This window comes from Chironomus tepperi, unplaced genomic scaffold (genome assembly GCF_022539635.2).
Source record: "Chironomus tepperi strain 1889 unplaced genomic scaffold, CSIRO-AGI_Ctep_v1 contig_445, whole genome shotgun sequence".
NCBI lineage: Eukaryota > Metazoa > Arthropoda > Insecta > Diptera > Chironomidae > Chironomus > Chironomus tepperi.
In genome coordinates, this window is record NW_027226567.1 from 3,056,387 (window position 1) to 3,078,708 (window position 22,322).

The 22,322-nt window shown below is 32.0% G+C and overlaps 5 protein-coding genes across 5 annotated transcripts; 1 reads left to right on the forward strand and 4 right to left on the reverse strand.

Annotated features, from left to right (window-relative positions):
* Window positions 1–42: 42 nt before the first annotated feature.
* On the reverse strand, window positions 43–4,887 carry hppy (MAP4K3-like protein hppy). Its single transcript, XM_070650154.1, has 12 exons — window positions 4,726–4,887; window positions 4,505–4,632; window positions 3,986–4,280; window positions 3,724–3,817; window positions 2,763–3,649; window positions 2,348–2,679; window positions 1,769–1,917; window positions 1,401–1,595; window positions 1,042–1,148; window positions 848–977; window positions 655–784; window positions 43–586 (listed from the first exon to the last, which is right to left on the reverse strand). The coding sequence occupies exons 1-12, from the start codon at window positions 4,810–4,812 to the stop codon at window positions 481–483; spliced, it is 2,640 nt and encodes an 879-aa protein (XP_070506255.1). The 5' UTR covers window positions 4,813–4,887; the 3' UTR covers window positions 43–480.
* Window positions 4,888–5,351: 464 nt separating this feature from the next.
* Window positions 5,352–15,722, reverse strand: lva (lava lamp). Its single transcript, XM_070650152.1, has 7 exons — window positions 15,606–15,722; window positions 15,289–15,442; window positions 13,592–15,208; window positions 10,712–13,315; window positions 10,095–10,541; window positions 5,813–10,031; window positions 5,352–5,734 (listed from the first exon to the last, which is right to left on the reverse strand). Exons 2-7 carry the CDS (start codon window positions 15,355–15,357, stop codon window positions 5,658–5,660), a joined length of 9,033 nt encoding a protein of 3,010 aa, XP_070506253.1. The 5' UTR covers window positions 15,358–15,442; window positions 15,606–15,722; the 3' UTR covers window positions 5,352–5,657.
* A 332-nt stretch (window positions 15,723–16,054) lies between these two features.
* Window positions 16,055–17,987, reverse strand: LOC139098042 (REST corepressor-like). The gene is made up of 5 exons (XM_070650155.1): window positions 17,758–17,987; window positions 17,641–17,691; window positions 16,899–17,239; window positions 16,681–16,842; window positions 16,055–16,514 (listed from the first exon to the last, which is right to left on the reverse strand). Exons 1-5 carry the CDS (start codon window positions 17,861–17,863, stop codon window positions 16,251–16,253), a joined length of 924 nt encoding a protein of 307 aa, XP_070506256.1. The 5' UTR covers window positions 17,864–17,987; the 3' UTR covers window positions 16,055–16,250.
* Window positions 17,988–18,072: 85 nt separating this feature from the next.
* Window positions 18,073–18,852, reverse strand: Pomp (proteasome maturation protein). The gene is made up of 3 exons (XM_070650156.1): window positions 18,692–18,852; window positions 18,473–18,607; window positions 18,073–18,409 (listed from the first exon to the last, which is right to left on the reverse strand). Exons 1-3 carry the CDS (start codon window positions 18,692–18,694, stop codon window positions 18,146–18,148), a joined length of 402 nt encoding a protein of 133 aa, XP_070506257.1. The 5' UTR covers window positions 18,695–18,852; the 3' UTR covers window positions 18,073–18,145.
* Window positions 18,853–19,064: 212 nt separating this feature from the next.
* Cpsf73 (cleavage and polyadenylation specificity factor 73) lies at window positions 19,065–21,344 on the forward strand. Its single transcript, XM_070650254.1, has 3 exons — window positions 19,065–19,259; window positions 19,319–19,406; window positions 19,465–21,344. Exons 1-3 carry the CDS (start codon window positions 19,115–19,117, stop codon window positions 21,287–21,289), a joined length of 2,058 nt encoding a protein of 685 aa, XP_070506355.1. The 5' UTR covers window positions 19,065–19,114; the 3' UTR covers window positions 21,290–21,344.
* The last annotated feature ends 978 nt before the right edge of the window (window positions 21,345–22,322 follow it).

Consider the following 22,322-nt stretch of genomic DNA (forward strand, 5'->3'; position numbering starts at 1 on the left):
CACACTCCATGCAATTCATATCCAAAATGAAATGTTTTAAACTTAAACTAGAAAATAATTTCTCCATTTTTATTATTATCGTCATAAATTTTAAAAGATAATGACTTGTTTTAACATCTAAGAATTTTAAAAAACATAACGTTTGTTTTGTTTCTGAACGACACGAGATGATTAACTTTTTTTCTTGAATTTTTTTTTTATCTCTTAAACCATCAAAACGACAAAGTTTTTTTATTCTTTTCTTTAATTAAATATATATTTGCGTCAAGTATGTGAACATTGGTCTCTCCCTGCATGCTATGTTCTAAGGTAATATCTTCTGATTTTTGTAGTACATTCTTTTGCCTACACAAAAATGGTGTTAAATACTTTAAAGTTTCTCTAGTTTATTTATTTACTTTTTTTAAATATTGTGGTTTTTGTTCGTATCTGTTGCAGTTTATTAGAATGACTTTAAAATTTTTTTGAAGTAACATGTTTCTAATAACTAGCTTCATGACCCGCTAACGTATAAAGGTCATGATATTCTTCAGAAACACCTCCTTCATTATTGCTTCGTGTTTGACTACTCTCTAGAGAAACGACCCTAAAAATACATGGATATAGATATGTTTAATGTACAATTCTCAATTTAATTTAAAGCATAACACTTACTTTTCACTTCCCAACAATCGATATACTTTACTCGTATCTGTAATTTCTTGCGTAATGGCACCATTTTTAAGAGATCTTCCCTGCATTCCATGCGAATGAAATGCTAAAATGCTATCGTTTTGAACAACCACTAAAAATTAATGACATTTATGAGCATAACATATCGATAAGATTAAAAGTAGTTACAAATTACCCATTCCATCCACTTTAAAATCAAACTCAAACTTCGACAAGCCAATCTTTTTGGATGTTTTAGGTTGTCCACTTAAATCTATCATCTCAATTACATTGTCGTGTACCACGGCGATAATATCCTTTTCCATCTATAATATTGAGAATCGATTAGGAATAAGCCCATTTTTAAATTGCATAAAACAGCATCTTTACCTGATGAACTGCAGCAATTTTTAAGGGAAGTCTGTTAGGAATCATTGTTGCTGTCCTATCCATATCAGAGAAATCATCATCGTACGATAAGTTAAACCAACCAGCGGCTGTGTCGATAAAAAAACAAGTTATCATAAAATTAGTTTAATAATAATAGTGATTGTAGGCGTTTTAAATGACTAATGTGCAGTTTTTTGCTCATAAACAATCATTTAAATGACAGAAAAGTTGACTCGTCTTTTGCTTAATAGTCTCAATCAAAATTTCCATTGGCATCATCAACTAATGTCATGTAAACAGACTCAAAGAAAAAAAATAACATGCACATGAAACTCATTAAAAATCGATTTTCATCGTACCACTATTCGTATTGATTAATTCAAGCTTCAATCCATTTCCACCGAATGATTTTGACACTCCCACGCAAACCAACGGATACTCTAATTCAGGAAGAATGATCATCTCGAATACTGAATTATCGTTAATGATCGAACAATTTTGTGATGAAGGAGGCCATTCGCATTGCTTTAATAACATGAATTTATTTAATGGATCTAAGAAAATTAACGAGAAAAAAAAGAGATATAAAATTGTGAATATAATAAAAGTATCTTTAAGACGATTTTAGATTTTAAATAAACAATGGGAAGAAAGAAAAAAATTCTTTTCATTTTTATTTTACTTCTCATTACTAAGTCAGTCAAGTCAGACAGCTTGGATTACTCACCATACCACTGCATTAGAAATATGCCAGATGAAACACGACCACATAAATATTTATATCCATTGTAAGGATTTCTTATAACACAGCACTGTAAGCATCCTTTTGTATCTGGTACTTTTGTAGTTAGAGCAAATTTTCGCGGGACAAGTTTCCTGAATGAGAAATAAAGATAAGAGTGAAATTGATAAACTTAGCAAATAATCCTCATAATTCGACTTAAATAAAATATCAATTTGTCACGATTGAGTTGGGGATTAAATAGCTTTTCTTGTTATCATAATTCATAGCAAATTTTGATAGATAAGCAAATGAAAGTCGTCATTTGACATTTTAACGGATTACTAAAATTCAAATCTTAACTGTTTTCAAAATTTCAAATTTTATCGGTTTTCAAAAACTTGATTTTAAACCGATTCAAAAATTCAAAATTTAACGGTTTTTTTTGAAAATACAAGCTTCTAGTTTCTTATTAATTACGCGTAAAGAACAACAACGCAATTAATTTAAAAACAAGCCAACTAATTGACACAACTAAAACCGAATTTCCGTTCCATAATAAGTAACACAAAGAGAATTACTCACTCTGGTATTCTTTGCATGTGCAATTGCAATGTAAATCGACTTGTTGCTTGCTTGGAATGAAGAGCCACCAGATCGTGACGATATAATTGACTTGACTTGCCACTTAAGCTCATCAATACATCCTTAATTACATAAAGCCATATTGTTTTACGTGGATAAATTTGATCTATAACAGCATCATGAATTTCATTCATATTAAGTGTAAAAATTCCCTCTTCAGCGCCAATTATGATATGCTGATCACGAGTTTCTGGATTTATCCATGATGTTGTACAATTGATATGAAGTGGACATCCATTAAATACTTTTGAGAAACATGCTCCCATTAAGACCTGAAATACGTTATGTGACGAAAATATAAAATGTAACTTTAAGTGACTTAATTAATAAAAAACAAGCAATTTAATCTACTGACCTTCGGAGTAGGCGGTAAGCCGTTTGAGACTGGATGGTGGAATGGTGGAGATCGGTGACGTTTATTACGTTTGGGAGGCACAGGAGGAGTATTATTTAAATTGTTTAGAATGTCGGGTTGTTGCTGTTCACTATCACTTAAACTTCGTTGACGATTCGCAGGAGAACTTAGATCATTAAACATTCCAACTAATCGATCCATTGAATTATGACGTTTCGGTGATTCGTCAGTGACTTGTGTTGTTGTTGTTGACGATTCAGCTTTTTTTGATGATTCCTCTTTATTATTATGACTACAGTTCCGTTGATGTTGGTGCTTTAATGTCACACGATCCCATTGAGCATCCATGTAACTTGATAAACTCATTTCGCTGGGTAATGTCTCGGGAGGTGATAGTTGTGAGTCGTTACTATTATTATTATTACTATTATTGTTATTATTATTTAAATTGTGATTGGTAACCATTAAATTTGAGCTACTGCTACTTTCACCGGATTTTTGATTGGAACGTGCTCTCTGTACGGTTCCCATTTTACTTGGAATGCGTTTTGGAACGGATGAAAATCCAACAGCACCTTCATCATCCATATCATGATCATTTAAATGGTGAGGATTCTGATATTTATGTAGTAATTCTCTCATTAATCGTACAGACATTTCGCCAGTGCCTGCACCGCCACCATTCACAAACGGATGTTGAAGTAGTCGTTCAGCATTCGGTCGCTTTTTTGGATTTTTCGTCAGTGCTATTTTAACAAAGGAATGAAAAATTGGGGACCAAAGTTCTTTTTCTTTTAACGTCGGTGGTTTAAATCCGCTTTTTGACATCAAAAATAATGCTCGCATCGGATGAAGATCAAACATTGGGGGTTGTAATTCGGCAAGTTCTATACAAAAGGCATTAAAATTAATCCAATTAGTATGTATGTAGATTATTTAAATCAGATAACAAAAGATTTACCTATTGCGGTGATTCCGACAGCCCATATATCACATAGGTGATTATATCCGCCCTTCCTCTCCACAGCAGCAACTTCTGGAGCCATCCAGTAAGGCTAATAATTAAGAGAAAATAAAAAAAAAGTTGTTTAATTAAATTTTCTATAAAATGTTTTTTGATATGCTTCTTGTTGCGCAAAAAAACAACATTTGAGAAGTAATAAGAAGAACTAGGCATTATCATTTTCCACGAGAAACGCAATATTGTTTCCGTATAAACTTACCGTTCCAATGAAACTTTTTCTCTTATTAATTGTAGCAGTAATTTGAGCTGAAACACCAAAATCAGCGAGCTTGACATCACCATTATCAGTAAGAAGGATATTTGCACCTTTAATGTCCCGATGCATTTTACCACGATTATGCAAATATTGCAATCCTAAAAGTGTCTCTCGACATACGTATGCGATTTGTTGTTCTGTACATGGACCAATTACTTGGTAGATATCTTGTAGACTGATCGCACATAATTCCATACATATCCATAATCTGTCTCTCCTTAAATATGAGCCATAATAACTGAAACGAATTACACACAAAAAAACATACAAATTATTAGTTAATTAATTTCATTTGCCCTTCAATAAAATAATAACAAATATTATTATTATTATTTTGAGTGAAACCACCTTTTCACTTTTTTATGCGAAACATACAGCAAGAAAAAAAAAAGAAATATATACATACATTTTTCTCTGGCTGGATGTTTCATTTCCTTATTAATATTTGATTTTTCAACTCACCTGATAATGTTTTTGTGATTACATGCTTTGAGCATTGTTATTTCTTGTTCAATTTGCTGAAAGTCATCTCCCGATTCTATTTTTATGACTTTAATAGCTGCATATTCCCCAGTTTGTATGTTTCTGCCCTATATTCAGCATAAAAAATTTTTTAGTCATAGAAAAATGGGTTGTTCTCGTCGAATTTTTTAGAATTTTTAAATTATTCACTATCTACTTACTTTATAGACATCCCCGTATGTCCCCGAGCCTATTTTTTGTATTAACTCGTAATCGTCGTGTGGATTACTTTTATAAATTGGCTGCATTTTTGCAGTTTTGTATTTTAATTAAAAATGTACCATTGTGTAGATGTAAGAAAAATAATATGTACACTGCAAAACAATCAATTCGTTGAGAATTATTACCATCAATTTTCTCACCACTGCACTTGAGGTGGATTTTTTTTTTTTGAATTTTTGACCGTTATGATCTTTCATAAATTACATTTATTACGATTTAACTTGCTTAACTCTAGTTTATTTGATTTTTATGGTTTATTTACCTTGAATTTATTTGAATTAATTATAAAATTTAAGCTTGCTTTGATTTAATTTGATTAAGCATTTTTATGAATTAACGTACATTTGAAATTCAAAATTTAAAGAAAGAAATGTTCAAAATTTGAACTGAAAAATAAAAATTCGATCGTTAATTGATGCGAAAAATTTAAAAATTTGAATTTCCGTTGATTTAATCAAATTTGTAATTCTTGTTCCTAAATCAAATTTCTATAAATTGGCAGTCTGAAAAATCAATCAAATCAGTCAATCAATCACAATGTACAAATCTACAAAAATTGATGATGTCAAATTAATAAAACTAGTTATTTTTTATTGATTCTCTTTTCTTTTTTGTCTAATGCACCTGCCTTATAACATAAACACTTTTGAATGACTTTAATTTACAAAACGAAGAACATAGGAATTTTAATTATTGTACAAAACTATAATAACTGAATTGTGTGGAAAATCAATGAAGGTATAATTAATTATAGATACATTTTAAATAGAACATAATAATTATAATAGGTTTATAAACATACAAACTGAACAAATCATATTGATTATCAAATTAGGCATTATTGAAGCTGTGGCAGAATTGTTAATTATTTTTATGGTGAATCTGGTTTTTTGCCAAGAATCCAGTTCATTAATACAGATGAAGGCGATTGCTGATTTTGATCAGAACCTGAATTTTGGGAAATAAAAAAAAGAACATAATTAAATAATAATAAAAAGAACTAAGAAAACCGCAAATTCTTCTTACCAGCCACAATTCTGGCAGCAGCTTCCGGTGGAATATTTGCTACATCTCGTTGGAACATTGACATGTGTTCCATAAATCGCTGTTCACGATCATCAGCAAAAACTTTATCTCTTGTATGTCGAACTGTATTTAATTCCGACAATTTTGCTTTAAGCTGATCATCCTCAACATTTACAACTGGCGGTGATTTTTCAGGCGTTGATTGGTCACTTGACTCTGCCGTCTCTATATTCACTTTCTTCTTTATTTCCTCAATTTGTCGAATAGCATTTGATAGTCTTAATTGTAACTGATCGCGCTCTTCGAGAAGTCGTACAAGTTCCATTGTCATTTCCTCGAGTCTCATGTCTCGTTGATGCAACATGTATAGCGCTAAATCTAATTCACTTCTTGGAACTTTATCGGAATCTGGTGATGAAATTGGCGATACATTCATAGACGATGACATTTGATGGTATGGATCGACTCTTGCTGATAATGCTGCATATTCAGCTGATCTTATGGCTAATTGTTCTTTTAATGATACAATTTCAACTTCTTGACTTTCCATTATGGATCTCATTTTTAGTAGTGCTTCATTGTTATTTGATGTCGATTCCTCTGGTGATGACGACAATTTCTCCAATTGTCCACGTAAACTTGCCTCAATTTCAATAAACTCAGCCTCACGCATTTCCAAATGATGTTTCCAACTATTTGCCACTTCATTTCCACGCTGCTCAACCACCTGAGACCATTGAGCATTAAGTAAATCTATCGATGACTTCATATTTCTTTCCAATTCTTCCTTCTCATGCAGCAATCTTTCGATTTCTTCATTATTATCATCAAGTTGTTTTTGTTGTGTTTCATTTTCACCTTTATGGAATTTATCAAGTGTGGCTTTAAGCATTTGAATTTCAAGATTTTTAGCATCAAGATCCAGGACTGTATTTTTCATTTTATCCTCAAATTCTAAACTTGACAGAACTTGATCATTAAGGACTTGCAATTCATGCTCCATTAATTGCTTTTCCTTTTGTAGTTCCGCATTTAGCTTCTCTAGTTCTGTTATTCTTTCATTTTGATGCTCAATTGGAATATTTTGTGGTGTGTCTGGTAATTTATGGACATTTGCTAATTGAGCTCTCAGTTGACTTACTTCTTGATCTTTTCCATTAAGGCTCGATTCTAATTGGGCAATTTTCTGTGACAATTCATCTATTCTCGCACTATGATGTTCATTTTGTGCTGATTTAAAGTCAATTTCACCGAGTAAATTTTGAACTTTGACCTCAAATTCATGAATTTGTTGACGATAATTTTGTTCTATTGACTGATTATACAGGCTTGATAAATCGTCATTATTTACTTCCAATTTCTTTAATCGATCATTTAGCTGCTCATTTTCATTCGTCTTTTCTTCAACTTGTGTTTTAAGGTCATCAAGGAACACTCGAATGTTTACTGACTCATTTGATAATTGATCTAATTTTGTAAATAGTTCCTTAATTTCCCCATTCTTGACATGAACCTCGTGTGTAAGTTTTTCGCATTGTGTACGGCTGGATTGAAGGTCTTGTGTTAATTTTTCAATTTCTTCGTCTTTAGAGCTGTCGTTATTGATTTTGGCAAGTCTTTCTTCCAATATTTTGTTGTTGTTCTTCTCTTCGTCTAATAAAGCTTGAAGCTCATCGTAATCGACTTGCATGTCCTTAATTTGGTCATTTAATTCCTCAATCTTTTTAGTTAATTCACTTTCATTTGCTGAAGGCGTACTGGATGTTTGTTGGACTGGTTTTTGACTTTCTTCTGACCATTCCTCTAAACTATGAAGCTTCTGTGATAAATCTTTAATTTTAAGTTGATACATTTCCATTTGACTGTCTTGTCGTTCCTTCATTTCAAGCATTCTATCATTTGCATTGGATAGAACGTCAAGTTTCTTCAGAAGTGCATCTTTTTCCAGCTGTTCCTTTTCTTTTTCGGAATTTATCTCCTTTAATCTAGCTTCAAGCTTCTGAATTTGCGAATTTAATTCCTCTTGGATGACTAGGTCCATGTCATTTGACTCTACAGATGATCCGCGTCTAGCAGCTTCTAGTTCCTTGATCTTTAGTTGATATTCTTTCAACTTTTTCATCATTTTCTTGAAATTTTCCTGGATTTTATGAAGTTCATCACTAAGTGCTGCTTTTTCCTGTTCGAGCTTCTCAACAATGTCTTTTTGTTCTTGAAGTCTCACTTCTAAATCTGACTTTGGCGATAATAAGCTTGCTGTAGTTAATGGAACTTCAACAGATACATTATCACCGCTCCATCCCCAACCATCTTCAATTTCTAAAGCTGCAATGTCACCTTGTGGACTACTCTCAAATAGATGTGATGTATTTTGTGGCTGTTGAAGTTGTTGCTGAATATTTCTTCTCTCTATAGCCTCAACTTCCATGACTTTAATTTGACTCTCTAATTCCTCAACTCTATTAGCACATTCAATTGGCCATACAGGGTCTGTTTGTGTTTCTACATGATCATAACATACGTAAGCCTTAACTGGAACTATTTCTGTTTCTTGTGATACCTTTTGTGGAACATGTGTTTTCTGAATTTCTTCAAGCTCACAGATTCGCGTTCTTTGAGCTTCCAATTCAACATATTGTTCCATAATTTTTTGTTCCATCATTTGAAGCTGATTTTGTAGAATAATAAGTTTATTGACATTTTCATTGAATTCAATGAGCCAGCATTCATCAGTTTGTGTTTCATTGCTACTCTTGGAATCGAACAATAAATATGCTTTCTTAGGTTTAATCTCCTCCTCAACAACGGGTAGAACTGCCATAAATGGATCATCGAAGAGTGATGAAGTTGATGGTTGTGGATCATTAAAGAACATGGAAGTAGAAAGAACTTGTTGTTGTTGTGGTGTGGAAGTTGGTGGTGCAGGTGCTGTCAAGATGGAAGCTTGTTGAGCGGGGACACTCGACTCATACTTATGTAAAATCTTTTGAAGATTTTCAATTGCATGATTTTTCTCAGCTAATTCACTTTCTAAGTTCTGGAACTTATCATCATCTGTTGACTGTGTTGATTGATTAAAATGGTCTCTAAGTGCACTCATTTCGTTCTTAATTTCATTAATTTCCTTATCTTTTCGTTCAATGTCATCTTTTTGTCGTTCTGTGACTGACTCTAACTCGACATTCGTTCTTATCAAATTGTCCATCATTGACTGCATTTCATGGACTTTATCTTGTAACTTTCTATTTTCATGAAGTAGCTCTTGAATCTTACCAGACTGCATATCTAGTTCCATATTGGTCATCATTTGTGATTCTCTTAATTTATCAAGTTCATCATTTGCTTGTTTCAATTTATCGTCTTGATTTTTGGAACTACTTGATGGAGCTGCCGAAAGATTAGAGAATGGATCATGTACAGCCTGAATTGGAGCATCGAAAACTGATGACATTTGGAGCTGAATGGTCTTTTGTTGAAGTTCAGTCTCCTTTTCAATCAGTAATTCCTTTAACTTGACATTCTCATTTTGCAGCATGACTTGATCGTCGGTTTGATTTTGACTAACTTGAGATCTCATTGCTTCCAAATCTGAGATTTGCTGACGAAGAATGAGAACTTCAGCATCATGATTTGAGGATATATTTTCACTCTGTGCACGTAGATTTTCTAATTCTGTTTCACTTTGCATTAACTGCATTCGAAGCTGTTCATTTTCAAGTTGGTCTTGTGTATAGTTGTCATTTTGTAGCTTCAACCATGACATTTCACGTTCTAAATCAGCGCGTACATTTTCTAAAGAATGAACATTATCTTTAAGTCGTACAACTTCATCTTGGAAGTCAATGATCTGATCATTTGCCTTCTCTAAGCCTTCTTGTGCTGCTTTCTTTTCAGATTCTATTTTCTGTAGTTGTTGACTAAATTGCCCTTCCATTTCATCAATTTCTGCGTGTTTTGCTGCTAAAGCTTGCTCATGTGTCGCATGAAGTTTCTTAATGTCTTGTTGAAGTTGTTCAATTTGATTTTGTAGCTGATTATTGAGTGATTCCTTTGTGGAAAGTTGTTGGCTGTAATTTTGACTGTCAGTTACTAATTGCTGTTCCATAGCACTCATTTTTTGAAGCAATAAGTTCCTCTCATCATTCAATTCTTTAATTGTCTGGTTCATATTACAATTATCTGCTTCCGTTTCACGCAATTTCTTGCCGATTATTTCGTCCTGTTGAATTAAATTATTAACATACTGCGTGTAATTGTCATCAATGCATGCAAGTTCATTTACCTTTTCTTCTAGTTCTCTATCAAGTGTAAGCTTTTCACGAATCAATGCATTCTTTTCAGCGTCAATCGATGCAACTGATTCCTCTAATCTTGCGACCTTTTCACGTAGTTCAATGTTTGTCATTTCGAATGTTTCAAGTTGACCTTCGAGTGATACTTTTCGTTGTTTTTCTTCCATCAGCATTCGATTTGATGACTCAAGCTCCTCGATCTTTTGTTTCAACATTCCAATGTCATTATCGTAAGCAACTTTCGTTTCTTGAAGAATCTTCTCATTCATTATGTCTAGTTCGCTGATTTGTTTCTTTAATTCCTCAACTTCTTGAATGTTTGACTTTTCAGACGATTCTTTCAAATTGGCAAGTTCTGCTGACAATTCCTCAGCTTCTTTCTTCTTATCTGCTAATTTATGTTTTAATTGAACTACAGCTGCTTTTAATTTATCCATCTGAAATTAAGAAAATTTAGTTAGATTAGTAACGTATTTTATGATTTTAAATTTTTAACGGGCTTTACAAAATTCAAATGTTTGCATCTCTTTGAAAATTTTTTGCATCTTCAGAGCGAATTCAAATATTCCGTCAAATTTTCAAATATTAATAGTTCGTTAAATCTCACCTTTTTCTTATCATCCTTATTAGCATCGGTTTCTTGCAACTTTTGACTGATTTCTTGATTCTCTTTCTTCACATCTTCCAGTTCCTTAGACAATTTTTCAATAATAGCTCCATTAGCCTGAAGTTTTGTTTTTTCAGCTTCTAAGGTTTGAACTTGTGATTGTAATTCGTACGAATTTTCCTCAACTTGGTCACATTTTTGAGAAAGTTCTTGTAACTGAGCTTTTAGGTTTTCAATTTCTCTTGACTTATTGCTAACAATTTCGTCATACTCCTCAAGTTTCCATTTCAAATCATCAATTTCATCTTGTTTTGCTGACTTTTGTAGGCTTTCATTAAGTTTGTTGTTCTCAACTTTAATGTTACTAAGTTGTTCTTCATACTGAATAACTTTAGCCTTTAATTCATTAAATTCTGATGGATCGAGGGTAACAACAGCACTCTTGGCAAGCTTTTCTTCCAATTCACTGCATTGTGTTTGTTTTTTCTTCAAATTTGCTGCATATTTCTTCAATTTATCATGAATTTCCTTATTTTTAGCATCCAAAGATTGAACTTCAGCTTCGAGTTGCTTAATTCTTTCAGGATCTTGCGTTGGAACCGATTTATGTTGAAGCAATTCGACCTCATTAATTTTACTTGACAATTTCTCCCTCAATTCGTTGATTGTTTTCTCAGCCATTGAAAGTTTCTCGTGTGTTTTACGGACTTCATCACGATTACTGTCAGAAATTTCTTGTATATATTGCAGCTCATCTTCTTTTTCCAATAGCTTGTTTGAGTTTTCTTCCATTGTTTTGTATAGGTCAATAATTTGCGTATTAAGTGTGTCAATAGTTTCTTGTTTGTGAAGCAATTCATCCTTTTGACTTTCAATTTCACGATTGCATTCGTTCAAATTGTCTTTAAGCTTCTTGATTTCACTTTGTAGCTCAACAATTGATGATTCTTGGTCGGCAAAATTGTGCTTCCTTAATTCCTCAAGCTCATCAGTCATTTGCTTAATTTGAGTCTGATAATTTTTAATTTCCTCTAATTTTTGATTAATATCAAGTTCATGTTCCTGATAAGAATTAATAAGCAGTTCCTTCTGTTCAGCTACGAGTGTTTTAAGGATCTCAACTTCATTTGTTGATGTTTTTAATCGAATATCAAATTCATGCTGTAATTCATCAAGTTCCTTTGATTTTGCATTTAATCGTTGATTATTAACTTTAACATCAGCACAAAGTTGGTCAAATTCTTTCCTCAAATCAGCCACAAGTGACATTTGCTTCTGTACTTCTGACTCGCAGTGATCACGTTCATTTGTAAGAATATCAATTGTATCCTGTAAACTTGAAATGATGTCGTCTTTCCTGTTCATTTGATCTTTAAGTTCTGATTTTGCATTCTCAATTTCTAAATTGAATGCTTCCTGACTTGATTGCTGTAACTCGTCAAGCTTATTTTGTAACTCTTCACATTCGGCATTTCTAGTATTTAATTTTTCAGCATTTTCATTTAAAAGCTTTTGAAGATTTTGCACTTCCTCACTATTTTTATCACTACTAACATTATTTAATAAAATTTTAACTTTTTCCAAGTCTTCTCGTAATTGCTTACAGTCATCAAGATTTTTATAAAATTCTATCAACAAATTCGTCATCATTGCATGGACATTTTTGGCGTTATCGGAAAGCTTTTTGGATATTTTCAATTTCTGATTTTTGTCCTTATTCTTATTCAGATTTTGAATTTCTGAATCGAGTTGTTTAAGAAGCTTTTCACAAGCTTCTCTATCGAATGTTGAAGTTGTTGGTTCTTTTGGACTATCTGATTGATCTGTATCGTGACTTGCAGTTTTTACTGGTGAACTGTGTGGAGAAATTGAACTTAATTCATCTTTAACTAATTTGTTTATTTCTTCCTGCAATTTTGTACGATGTTCTGAAAGTTCCAACAACTTTTGACTCATTTCATCCTTTTCTGATCTCAAATCAGTTATAAGCTTTTCAAATTCTTCTTTTTCCTTTGCATTTTCTTCAATTTGCTTCAATAAAGCTGCTTTTTCCTCTTGAATATGCTCAATATTTCCTGATAAAACTTGGTTTTCAATTGTTAATGAATCAAGCTTTCCTAAAACTTCTCGCCTTTCAATTGTGAAAAGTTCAATCTTTTCCATCAATTCTGAGCTTTCAAGTCTTAAACTTCTTAAGCTTTCATTAAGTTCCTGACTTATTTCAACCGGAACTTCTTCATCTTTGCGACTTTCTTCTTTGTGATATTCCTCGATTTCTAATTTCTCTTGGGCTGTCAATAAATTAACCATTTCGATGCTTTCTGCTGAACTTCCCTTGCTCAATTTTTCAAGTTTATCTAAAAGTTCCATGTTCTCATTCAAATATCTATTCATTTTTATGTTGATTTCCTCTTTCTCCTCAGTAATTTGCTGAATTGTCTCTTCCAATTCCTTAATTTTCTTCTCTAAGTCTTCAACTTTCAAGTCACTCTTTATTGTCTCTATTTCCTGCTTTGCCTTTATCAAATCATCGCTGATTTCCATTTTTTGCTCCTCTAATAATTGAATTGCAGCAGTCTGATTTTGACATGTCGTCTCTAGCACCTATAAAATATATTTAATGCATTAGTAAATTGATAAAAATTCATGTTGATAAGAAACGGATATTTTAAATTTGAATGTAAAACCATACAAAAGCAAGAAATGTTTAAAAACCATACGAATTATTCTAGTTTAAATATAAAATAACCGTTATTTTCAAATCTCTACAAATGTTTAGAGCATAATTTGTATGGTTTTCGAGTACTTTTATATGGTTTCAATGAGATTTTAAATTTTGAAATGAGAATGGCAGTTAAAAATGATAAAAATTTATTCAACCTTTAATTTCGTTTCCAAATCATCCTTATCCTTTCCGACTAGTTGTAATTGGTAACTTCCTTTCTCTTCTTCCAATTCGGCGACTTTCTGCGTAAGTGTCTGAATTTCTTCATTCAAACGTGTAATTTCTTGATTACTATCCGACGATTTTTGCGATGCATCAATCTGTTTCTGCATTTGCTTCATCTTTAACTTAGTTTTAATCATATTTTTGTTAGATTCATCGAGTTGTTGTTTAAGTTTGGCGAGTTCTGCATGTGATTCTTCGCTGACATTTGATGTGTCTGAGAATAAAGGTTTTGAGCTTAATGAATTGAATTTTTCTTGTAAAACTGTCATATTGGCATTGACAACAGTAACTTCGATTGTCTTTTCTTGTAGGTCTTCTTGAAGTTTTTCAATTTCCTCATTTTTCTCCTTTATTGATTCCTCTAAATCCTTTAATTTTTGCATTAGCTCTTCGAAATTTGATTCCTTTTCGCTGTCAATTTTCTCTTCTGCCTCTTTGGCCTCGCCTATTTCCTCTGCCGTAATAAATTCATACTTTTGACTTTCTAATGTTGAAATGCGTTTTTGTAATGTTTCATTAAGTTTATTTAATTCACTGATTTTTGTACTATAATCTTGTACATCCTCCAATTTTGCTTTCAGTTCCGAATTTTCCAATGTTAAATCATAACGTGACTTTTCTAAAATTTCACACTTTTCATTAAGATTCTTAATTTCATCAGACTTTTCCGTTATCACGCGACTTAGCTTAGACACTTCTTTCTTATAGGTCAACTCGGCATCAAGGAACGTTTCTTGCATTTTAAACATTTCAACTTTCGTCTCTTCTAAACTATCAACAACATCCTTCTTCTTTTTAGATAAATTTTCTGTTAGTAACGATACAGCTTTGGTTCGTGCTTCAATTATACTCTCTTTCTCTCGTACACATTCTTCCAAATCCAAAATTTTAGTTTCTAAATTTTGAATGACATCTGATTCTGTTATATTCTCCTTAATGCTCAATTCTGTCTCGAGATCTCGAGTTCGTTTTTCAAGGAATTTTATTCGTTCGTTTTCAAAATTGACGGGTAGTTGTGACGATTGCTGCTGTTGTTGAGATACATCCGAAATAGTAAATGAACGATTCTGTGATTGTAAAATCATTGATGGGACTGATCCTATGCCTGATAAATCGCCCATACTTCTACCAAGCTCAACACTTCTTTCGAGAGACATTTGGGATGTCTCGAATTTGGATCTTAGTTGGGTAACCATTTGCTCAATTTCTTTAGATTTATTTTCACGTTCTGCCATTTTCATACGATTTAATTCCATTTGTTTTCTTAACAATGAAATCTTTTCACTTCCTGGTGTTTCAGAACGTGCTCGCAATTGCGAAGAGGATGGAATGTTTGATGTATCTAGTTCCTCTTCCTCAATGTGCGACATATTAAAATCCTCACTCATTTCGGATGATGATCGATTGATTTTTGATCTTGTAGCCTTGGATTTAAGATTTGACAATCGTTGAGCAATGTTCTTGACCTTTTCCTGTGCTGATGCTGTATTTTTGCCATGTTGTTGTTCCGACTGCCTCACAAGCTCTTTCAATGCTGAAATTTTTGCCTTAAATAGAAAATTAGGTCAAATTTTTTGTTTTCGTTTTCATTTTCTCTTTCGTCATTCCATTGCGAATGGCTACTTACTTGCTGTTGACTTAAATTTTCGGACAAACTACTGAAATCCGGAGGTGCCTTTTCTTGCTGATCAGACATCCTTTATATAAATCTTCTATCTAATATTCTGGACGTAAAATATTACATGAAATTCCTTCATAAAAGCACTGCGACAGCAAAATATCTGTGAGGATATAAGATTTCATTACAAAAACATTGCCAACGAAACAAAAATTAGAAAATTTTGATTTTTTCTAATATTTTGATATTTTTCTATAATTTTTTCATGTCAATCTTGTGTACTGACTTGTCAACTATTGTTTGATTATATTTAATCACTGATTTACCTCTTTCATAAGTTGCTATTTAAATTTTCTTAAAAAAATTCATTCATACAACTTTCAGTTCACGTCACTTTTACTTTATTCACACGTCTTAATGTGACTGCTTATTTTCCTCAGGTTCCTTTGTTTTGTTTTGACTATTTATTTCGTTAACAGCTAAAAGGTTCACTTTTAAACTGTTTAATATGCTTAATTAATTATTTTTTGATGGTTTAAATTGTTTGTTATTCTTTTAATCATGATATTTCAAAATTCAACTGTCAAAAAATATTTGAAATTTTCAGTGTGAATATGATTGGCTCTGTTTTGTCCCCTTAAAATTTCATAGTTTCAAGGGGTTAAATTATTCAAATTTTTTAAAACCGTTAATACAAAATAAAACTTTTAAGTCTGATAAGAACAGTAAATAGGAAAAACTATAAGTAGATGATCAAATATAACACCCATGCATGTATATTTATATACTGAATAAAATTTTCTTTATTATCATCATAACCTTCAAGACTTTTGCTTAATTTTAAATTTCTAAATTCTGTTTGAAACATTATTGACGAAATTAATTAATAACATTTAATATTATTACGATTATTCATCTGAGAATAAAAGAGGAGGATACGAAACACGAAATAAATTAGCACGTATTGTGATTTAAGCAACATCAGTTACTTCCTTCGCTTTTAATGTGATTGTAATTTCTGGCTTATCGCTCATCATTTTTTCAGCTGCCAGTTTCTTCTCGGCATATTCGCGAGAATCATCGTCATGTTTACGTTTATGAGCCTTATTACCGCTTGTGGTCATAATACTAGTCTTATTATTCGGTGATTTATGTTGTTCTGAATTATCTTTATTGTTGATTCCAATTATTTCTTCAATCTCTCCCATTTCCTTTACATCGTTGTCTGAGTCATTCTAAATTTTACGAAAAAGATCCAGTTAATTTCAACTTAATACCGATAATTACATTGTCCAACTGTCAAATTAATTTTAAAATTTATGTTCATATCCTGGTTCAAATATTGAACCTTGCGTAAAATTCAAAACCTTTTTAACAGTTGAAATTTTTAACGGATTTTACCTTTTCTTCGACATCTGAGTCATTTGGACTTCCATTTTCACTTCCATTCTCTGAATGTCCTTCATGTTTCTTCCTTTCATGACGTTCAGTACTCGAACGAGTTCTTGCCTTCTTCCATGAGTAATAAAATTTAACTAAACTAGCAATTGATTTGTCAGGTAGCTGAAAAAGGACATAAAAATAATTTTCGTGATCCAGATTATATTTGAATTAAGTACCATCTGTCGAATACGATGAAAGCATTTTCCATGGAACTGATATGCTTGCTCGAATAGAATTTTGTCTTCCTTTGTCCACTCATCAGGAAATGGCGTGAAATTTTGCAAGTCCAGAACAGCTTTTTGTAAGTCATGTTTATGCCAAAAGAGCATTCCGAGTGCCTGCTCGACATTATATCCGTATCTCTCCTTTGCCAACTCAATGTAATCTTCAAGCTTATTTTCAGGAATGTCCTTTGCTGGTGACCAAACAAGCAATGCCTTATCAGGATAATTATTTTCAAATTTATTATTCATCTCGGGTACGACAACTTGATAATCTTTTCCAACTCGAATTTTTTCTATAATACAAAATAGACATGGATATTAGAGAAATGAAAAAAATTACGTGACCTCGAATATGTTCAATTTTGGAATGGGAAGAAAAAAAAATGTCTTTAAATATTATTAAAATCCTTAATTAATTATACTTGAATGTTTTCCCCGTTCTCTCATTTGATACTCAAAATTTATGGTGAAATAACTATTATTAAATTATACAAATGTATTAAGAAGAAAAAATATGGAAGTGGAACCGGGATGCTTAAAACTTTGTACAAGAATTTAAAAAAATCAATAAAATGTAAAACTTTTCACTAACTGGATCATAAGCACTAGCCATAAATAACTAATTAAACATATGTATGATACATTAAACAATTTAAGGTGGTGTATAAATTACTCAAGAGCTGGAGGATCCTACCTTCAAATTCACTTTTTGGCTTGTTCGGTTTATTCAAATTTTTCTTCAAATCTGTGGATTAATAGACAATAATCCAATATAGTCACAGTCAATTAGTCAAAATTAGTGGATTCATACTTAAGTCATCATCAGACGTCTCTGGTGTAAAATATTCTGACTTCGATAACGGCGAAGTTGACTTGCCATTTTTTACAACTTCCTTTCCTTCTAGACTCATTCTCATCGTACTCTTATCGCTAACGTGTCTATGAATTATTTTTTTTAGAAATATCCTCTGATACTATTTGATTTCTAGTCTAATTAATAAAATGTGATGACTTTTTTGTAAGATTTCAACTGAAATAATTAAAAAGTTTCTCAAGTCACTTTTACGGTCAATCGCAGGGTTTTCAAATTTTTTTTAACCGTTATTATTCATCATTACTTTTCAAATTTTTTTCTTTATCATCTTTTATTCTTCAGTATATCCAATATAAATGAAATAGCTTAATACCAAATAAAATGTTTACAACATTCCCAATTTCTTTTCCATAACTGCATGTGGCTGCACCATTTTCTCGGAAAATTCTGGATTTCCAAAGACATCAAATGGTGTAATCATCTCATCTAGTCCTAAGAGAGCATCTCTTGATGCATTGCTGGACGGAAGGAACGGCATACGACCAACTTTGCTTGTTGCATTTAATTCCATCATATATTTAAGTTGTGCACCGATTCCATGATGATTTCTAATCATTTGACTGCTTAAAGCCAATTGTTGTTCTGGATACTATTTAATTAATTTAATCAGATTAGCATTGAAACATTATTTAGTGAATTTAATTAAATTTACCTTAAGTTCAGAGAGTTGGAGAGGATGTGCAATATTCAATTGGGCCATAACATCCTTATCATTTGGACCCATACTTCCTGATTGGATCTCAAGGTGTTCTGGCATCTTTGCAACATTCTTAAGTGGTAAGCAATCCTAAAATTCATTAATTAAATTTTTAGTAACCTTAACCGATTCATAAAAATTGCAAATCATCGTTGGAATTGTGCAAAAACTCACCATTTTGACTGTACTTGATGATTATTTAATAGGAATTGAGATTAAATGAATGTAATTCACAGTTTTATTTGTTGAAAATCGCTGGAAGTTAATTAAAATTAATAATTTTTAATTGGACAATTTTCTGTTTATATTTGATGGATTATCCGACAAAATCGATTATCCGACTTGTTTACCGGTCTATATTTATAATTTACTTTTTTTGTATGCTTTATGTTTTTTATGGCATAATCCTTAAGCTTACATTAATTAAGAACTGTATTTAGACAATATAAAAAATTTTAATTACTTCTAATCAACTCTGTAACTTAATACTGAGTATTTTTTTGATTATTTACATAACAATTGCCTTACTTAAAGGGACAAAATCTATTAAACAACAAATTTCTCAAAAAATTCAACAAAAATAAAAATTTAATTAAAATGGCATCAAAACGTAAGCCGGAAAGTCAAATGCCAGCAGAAGAGAATGATCTGCTGCTCATTAGACCGTTGGGAGCTGGACAGGAAGTCGGTAGAAGCTGTATTATGCTTGAATTCAAAGGGAAAAAAATAATGCTCGATTGTGGTAAGAAATATTGAGTATTACAGCATAACAGGATGTTAATCAAAATCTTTTGTTCATAGGAATTCATCCTGGATTAGCTGGAATGGATGCTCTGCCTTTCGTGGATTTAATTGAGCCTGACGAAATCGATTTACTTTTTATCTCACAGTAAGTAAAATTTGACCTATTTCTCATGTTAATTAAGCTAAAAGATGATGTTTCTCAGCTTTCACTTGGATCATTGTGGTGCACTGCCATGGTTTCTGCAAAAGACAAGCTTTAAAGGTCGATGTTTCATGACACATGCTACAAAAGCCATTTATAGGTGGATGTTATCAGATTACATTAAAGTTAGTAATATTGCGACAGAACAAATGCTTTATTCAGAAGCTGATCTTGAAGCTACAATGGAGAAAATCGAGACAATTAACTTCCACGAAGAAAGAGATGTACTCGGTGTTCGATTTTGGGCTTATAATGCTGGACATGTTTTGGGTGCCGCGATGTTCATGATTGAAATTGCTGGAGTTAAAATTCTTTATACTGGAGATTTTTCACGTCAGGAAGATCGTCACTTGATGGCAGCTGAAATTCCAACAATGAAACCTGATGTCTTAATTACAGAATCAACGTATGGAACTCATATTCATGAGAAACGTGAAGATCGTGAAAATCGTTTTACATCATTAGTTCAAAAAATTGTCCAACAAGGCGGTAGATGTTTAATTCCTGTTTTTGCGTTAGGTCGTGCTCAAGAATTACTGTTGATTCTGGATGAATTTTGGAGTCAAAATCCAGATTTACAAGAAATTCCAATTTATTATGCATCATCGCTAGCTAAAAAGTGTATGGCTGTATATCAGACCTATATTTTCGGCATGAATGACAAAATTCGAAGACAAATTGCTGTCAATAATCCGTTTGTCTTTAAACACATTTCAAATTTAAAAGGAATTGATCATTTCGATGATATTGGACCATCAGTTGTAATGGCATCTCCAGGAATGATGCAAAGTGGATTATCACGTGAACTATTTGAATCTTGGTGCACAGATCCAAAAAATGGTGTCATTATAGCTGGTTATTGTGTTGAAGGAACTTTAGCAAAGACAGTTCTTTCGGAACCAGAAGAAATAACAACAATGTCTGGTCAAAAATTAACATTAAATATGTCCGTTGATTATATTTCCTTCTCAGCTCACACAGATTATCAGCAAACGTCTGAATTTATAAGACTATTGAAGCCACAACATGTAATTCTTGTGCACGGTGAACAGAATGAAATGAATCGTCTTAAATCAGCACTGCAGCGTGAATATGAAAGTCAACCAAATGCAAATATTACATTCTATAATCCAAGAAATACACATGCAGTAGAATTATACTTTAAGGGTGAAAAGACAGCAAAAGTTATGGGAAAATTGGCAACGAAAAAAATTGAGAATGGCGATCCCGTGTCTGGAATTTTAGTTAAGCGTGATTTTAAGTATCACATTTTAGATGCAAGTGATATTAATAAATATACAGACATGAGTATGAGTACAGTTACACAAAGACAATCATTAGCATTTAGCGGATCTCCAAACAGTCTCAGATTGTTGCTCGAAAGAATTGGTGGAACTGGAACTGTTGAAGTTCTTGATACTGATAAGAAATTTAGAGTTTTTGATAGCGTTGAAGTTACATTTGATGGCAAAATTGTAATCCTTGAATGGTTAGGAAATCCAGTGAATGACATGTTTGCAGATACAGTTCTTGCCAGTTTATTACAAACAGAATTATGTGGAAGTACAATTAAAGGATCTTCAGCATCAAAGTCTGATCAAGCGCATTTAAAAGAATGCATTATTGAAACTTTACAGGAAATGTTTGGAGAAAATGCTGTGCCAAAATTATTTAAAGGTGATCAGCTCAAAGTAACAGTAAACAAAAAGATTATAGACATTGATTTAAGCACCTTGGAAGTCAGTTGCCCTGAAGATGAGAATCTTAGAGATACAGTCTATACTGCTGTCAACAAACTAAATCAGGTTCTCGTTCAAACAAAGTAAATTTCATTGTGAATCTTTGTGTCTTTTATTAATAAATAAATTTTAATTTCGGAAATTTTTAAGGTGTCCAATTAATTTTATCAACGAAATCTCTATTGGTATTTAATTAAATTCATTGCATCAAATGATATAACGTTCATTTGAGATTTGAATAATATTTATTTTACATAGTTGAAAACCTTTCTACATACAAAAGTTCAGTCTGTTTTTGATCTCCGATGAGTAAACGTCATTTTAAATAAATAAATATGCAAGGAAGTCGTTTTAATTAAACTAAATTTATATTTTTACAAAAGATAACATGTTATAAAATAACACAAAAAAAGTTATATAGTTTGAATATTTCATAGCTTTTCAATCGCCACTTATGTCGTTTTGCTTGCCCCCTTATCGCAATTAAAAAGTGTTAAATTCATCGATATAACAAAATTGTTGTTCAAATTTAATTTCTACCTAAGTGAATTTAAAATAACTAAATCCTAACCATTTTAATTAGATGCTTGACATTAAAAGAATCGTACACGTATTCAAAATAAGTCAAACGTCTCGACCAATACAAAATATCAAAAATTTAAAAAGTGGAAGATCAACTTTCAGCAAAAAGCTTTAAGATGTCATCAGACGATGAGGAAACCTATCAATGTCTCAATAAAAATACAGCAACATCGCCAAAAGGAAAAAACGACCATTTGGTAGGAAAATCAAGAAAAAGAAGTGATCAAAGAAAATCCCAACAAATTTCAGGGTCGCCTGCATCTAGTATACCATACTATCCAACTTCCATAATCAATCCAAAAAATATTGAAGAGCAAACAGATAAACCCGCTAAAGATTCTCAAAACGTAGACCAACAAAATGTAAGTTCAATAGGAGTTATAATAGGTGATGAGCCAGAAACAGAACAAACATGTCCGTGCTGTACTATTATGTGAATTCTATAAAAAATTATTCTAATACTCAACGTCAAACCCGAAAATATTAAGTTTTAGTCAAATTTTTATATTTAAATTGTTATGTTATTGTATATTTCTTT

Coding starts and splice junctions, on each gene's coding strand:
- Pomp (XM_070650156.1), bottom strand. Junction 18,410..18,472: donor TCCAACTCTCTGAACTTAAG/GTAAATTTAATT, acceptor TTAATTAAATAG/TATCCAGAACAACAATTGGC.
- Cpsf73 (XM_070650254.1), top strand. CDS start 19,115: ATGGCATCAAAACGTAAGCCGGAAAGTCAAATGCCAGCAGAAGAGAAT. Junction 19,260..19,318: donor AAAAATAATGCTCGATTGTG/GTAAGAAATATT, acceptor TTTTGTTCATAG/GAATTCATCCTGGATTAGCT. Junction 19,407..19,464: donor GATTTACTTTTTATCTCACA/GTAAGTAAAATT, acceptor GATGTTTCTCAG/CTTTCACTTGGATCATTGTG.
- LOC139098042 (XM_070650155.1), bottom strand. CDS start 17,863: ATGAGAATGAGTCTAGAAGGAAAGGAAGTTGTAAAAAATGGCAAGTCA. Junction 17,692..17,757: donor GACGTCTGATGATGACTTAA/GTATGAATCCAC, acceptor ATTAATCCACAG/ATTTGAAGAAAAATTTGAAT. Junction 16,515..16,680: donor ACTCAGATGTCGAAGAAAAG/GTAAAATCCGTT, acceptor CGTAAAATTTAG/AATGACTCAGACAACGATGT.
- hppy (XM_070650154.1), bottom strand. CDS start 4,812: ATGCAGCCAATTTATAAAAGTAATCCACACGACGATTACGAGTTAATA. Junction 3,818..3,985: donor GAAAAAGTTTCATTGGAACG/GTAAGTTTATAC, acceptor CTTAATTATTAG/CCTTACTGGATGGCTCCAGA. Junction 1,918..2,347: donor CACATGCAAAGAATACCAGA/GTGAGTAATTCT, acceptor TTTCTCATTCAG/GAAACTTGTCCCGCGAAAAT.
- lva (XM_070650152.1), bottom strand. CDS start 15,357: ATGTCTGATCAGCAAGAAAAGGCACCTCCGGATTTCAGTAGTTTGTCC. Junction 15,209..15,288: donor AAAATTTAAGTCAACAGCAA/GTAAGTAGCCAT, acceptor TTTCTATTTAAG/GCAAAAATTTCAGCATTGAA. Junction 13,316..13,591: donor ATTTGGAAACGAAATTAAAG/GTTGAATAAATT, acceptor TATATTTTATAG/GTGCTAGAGACGACATGTCA.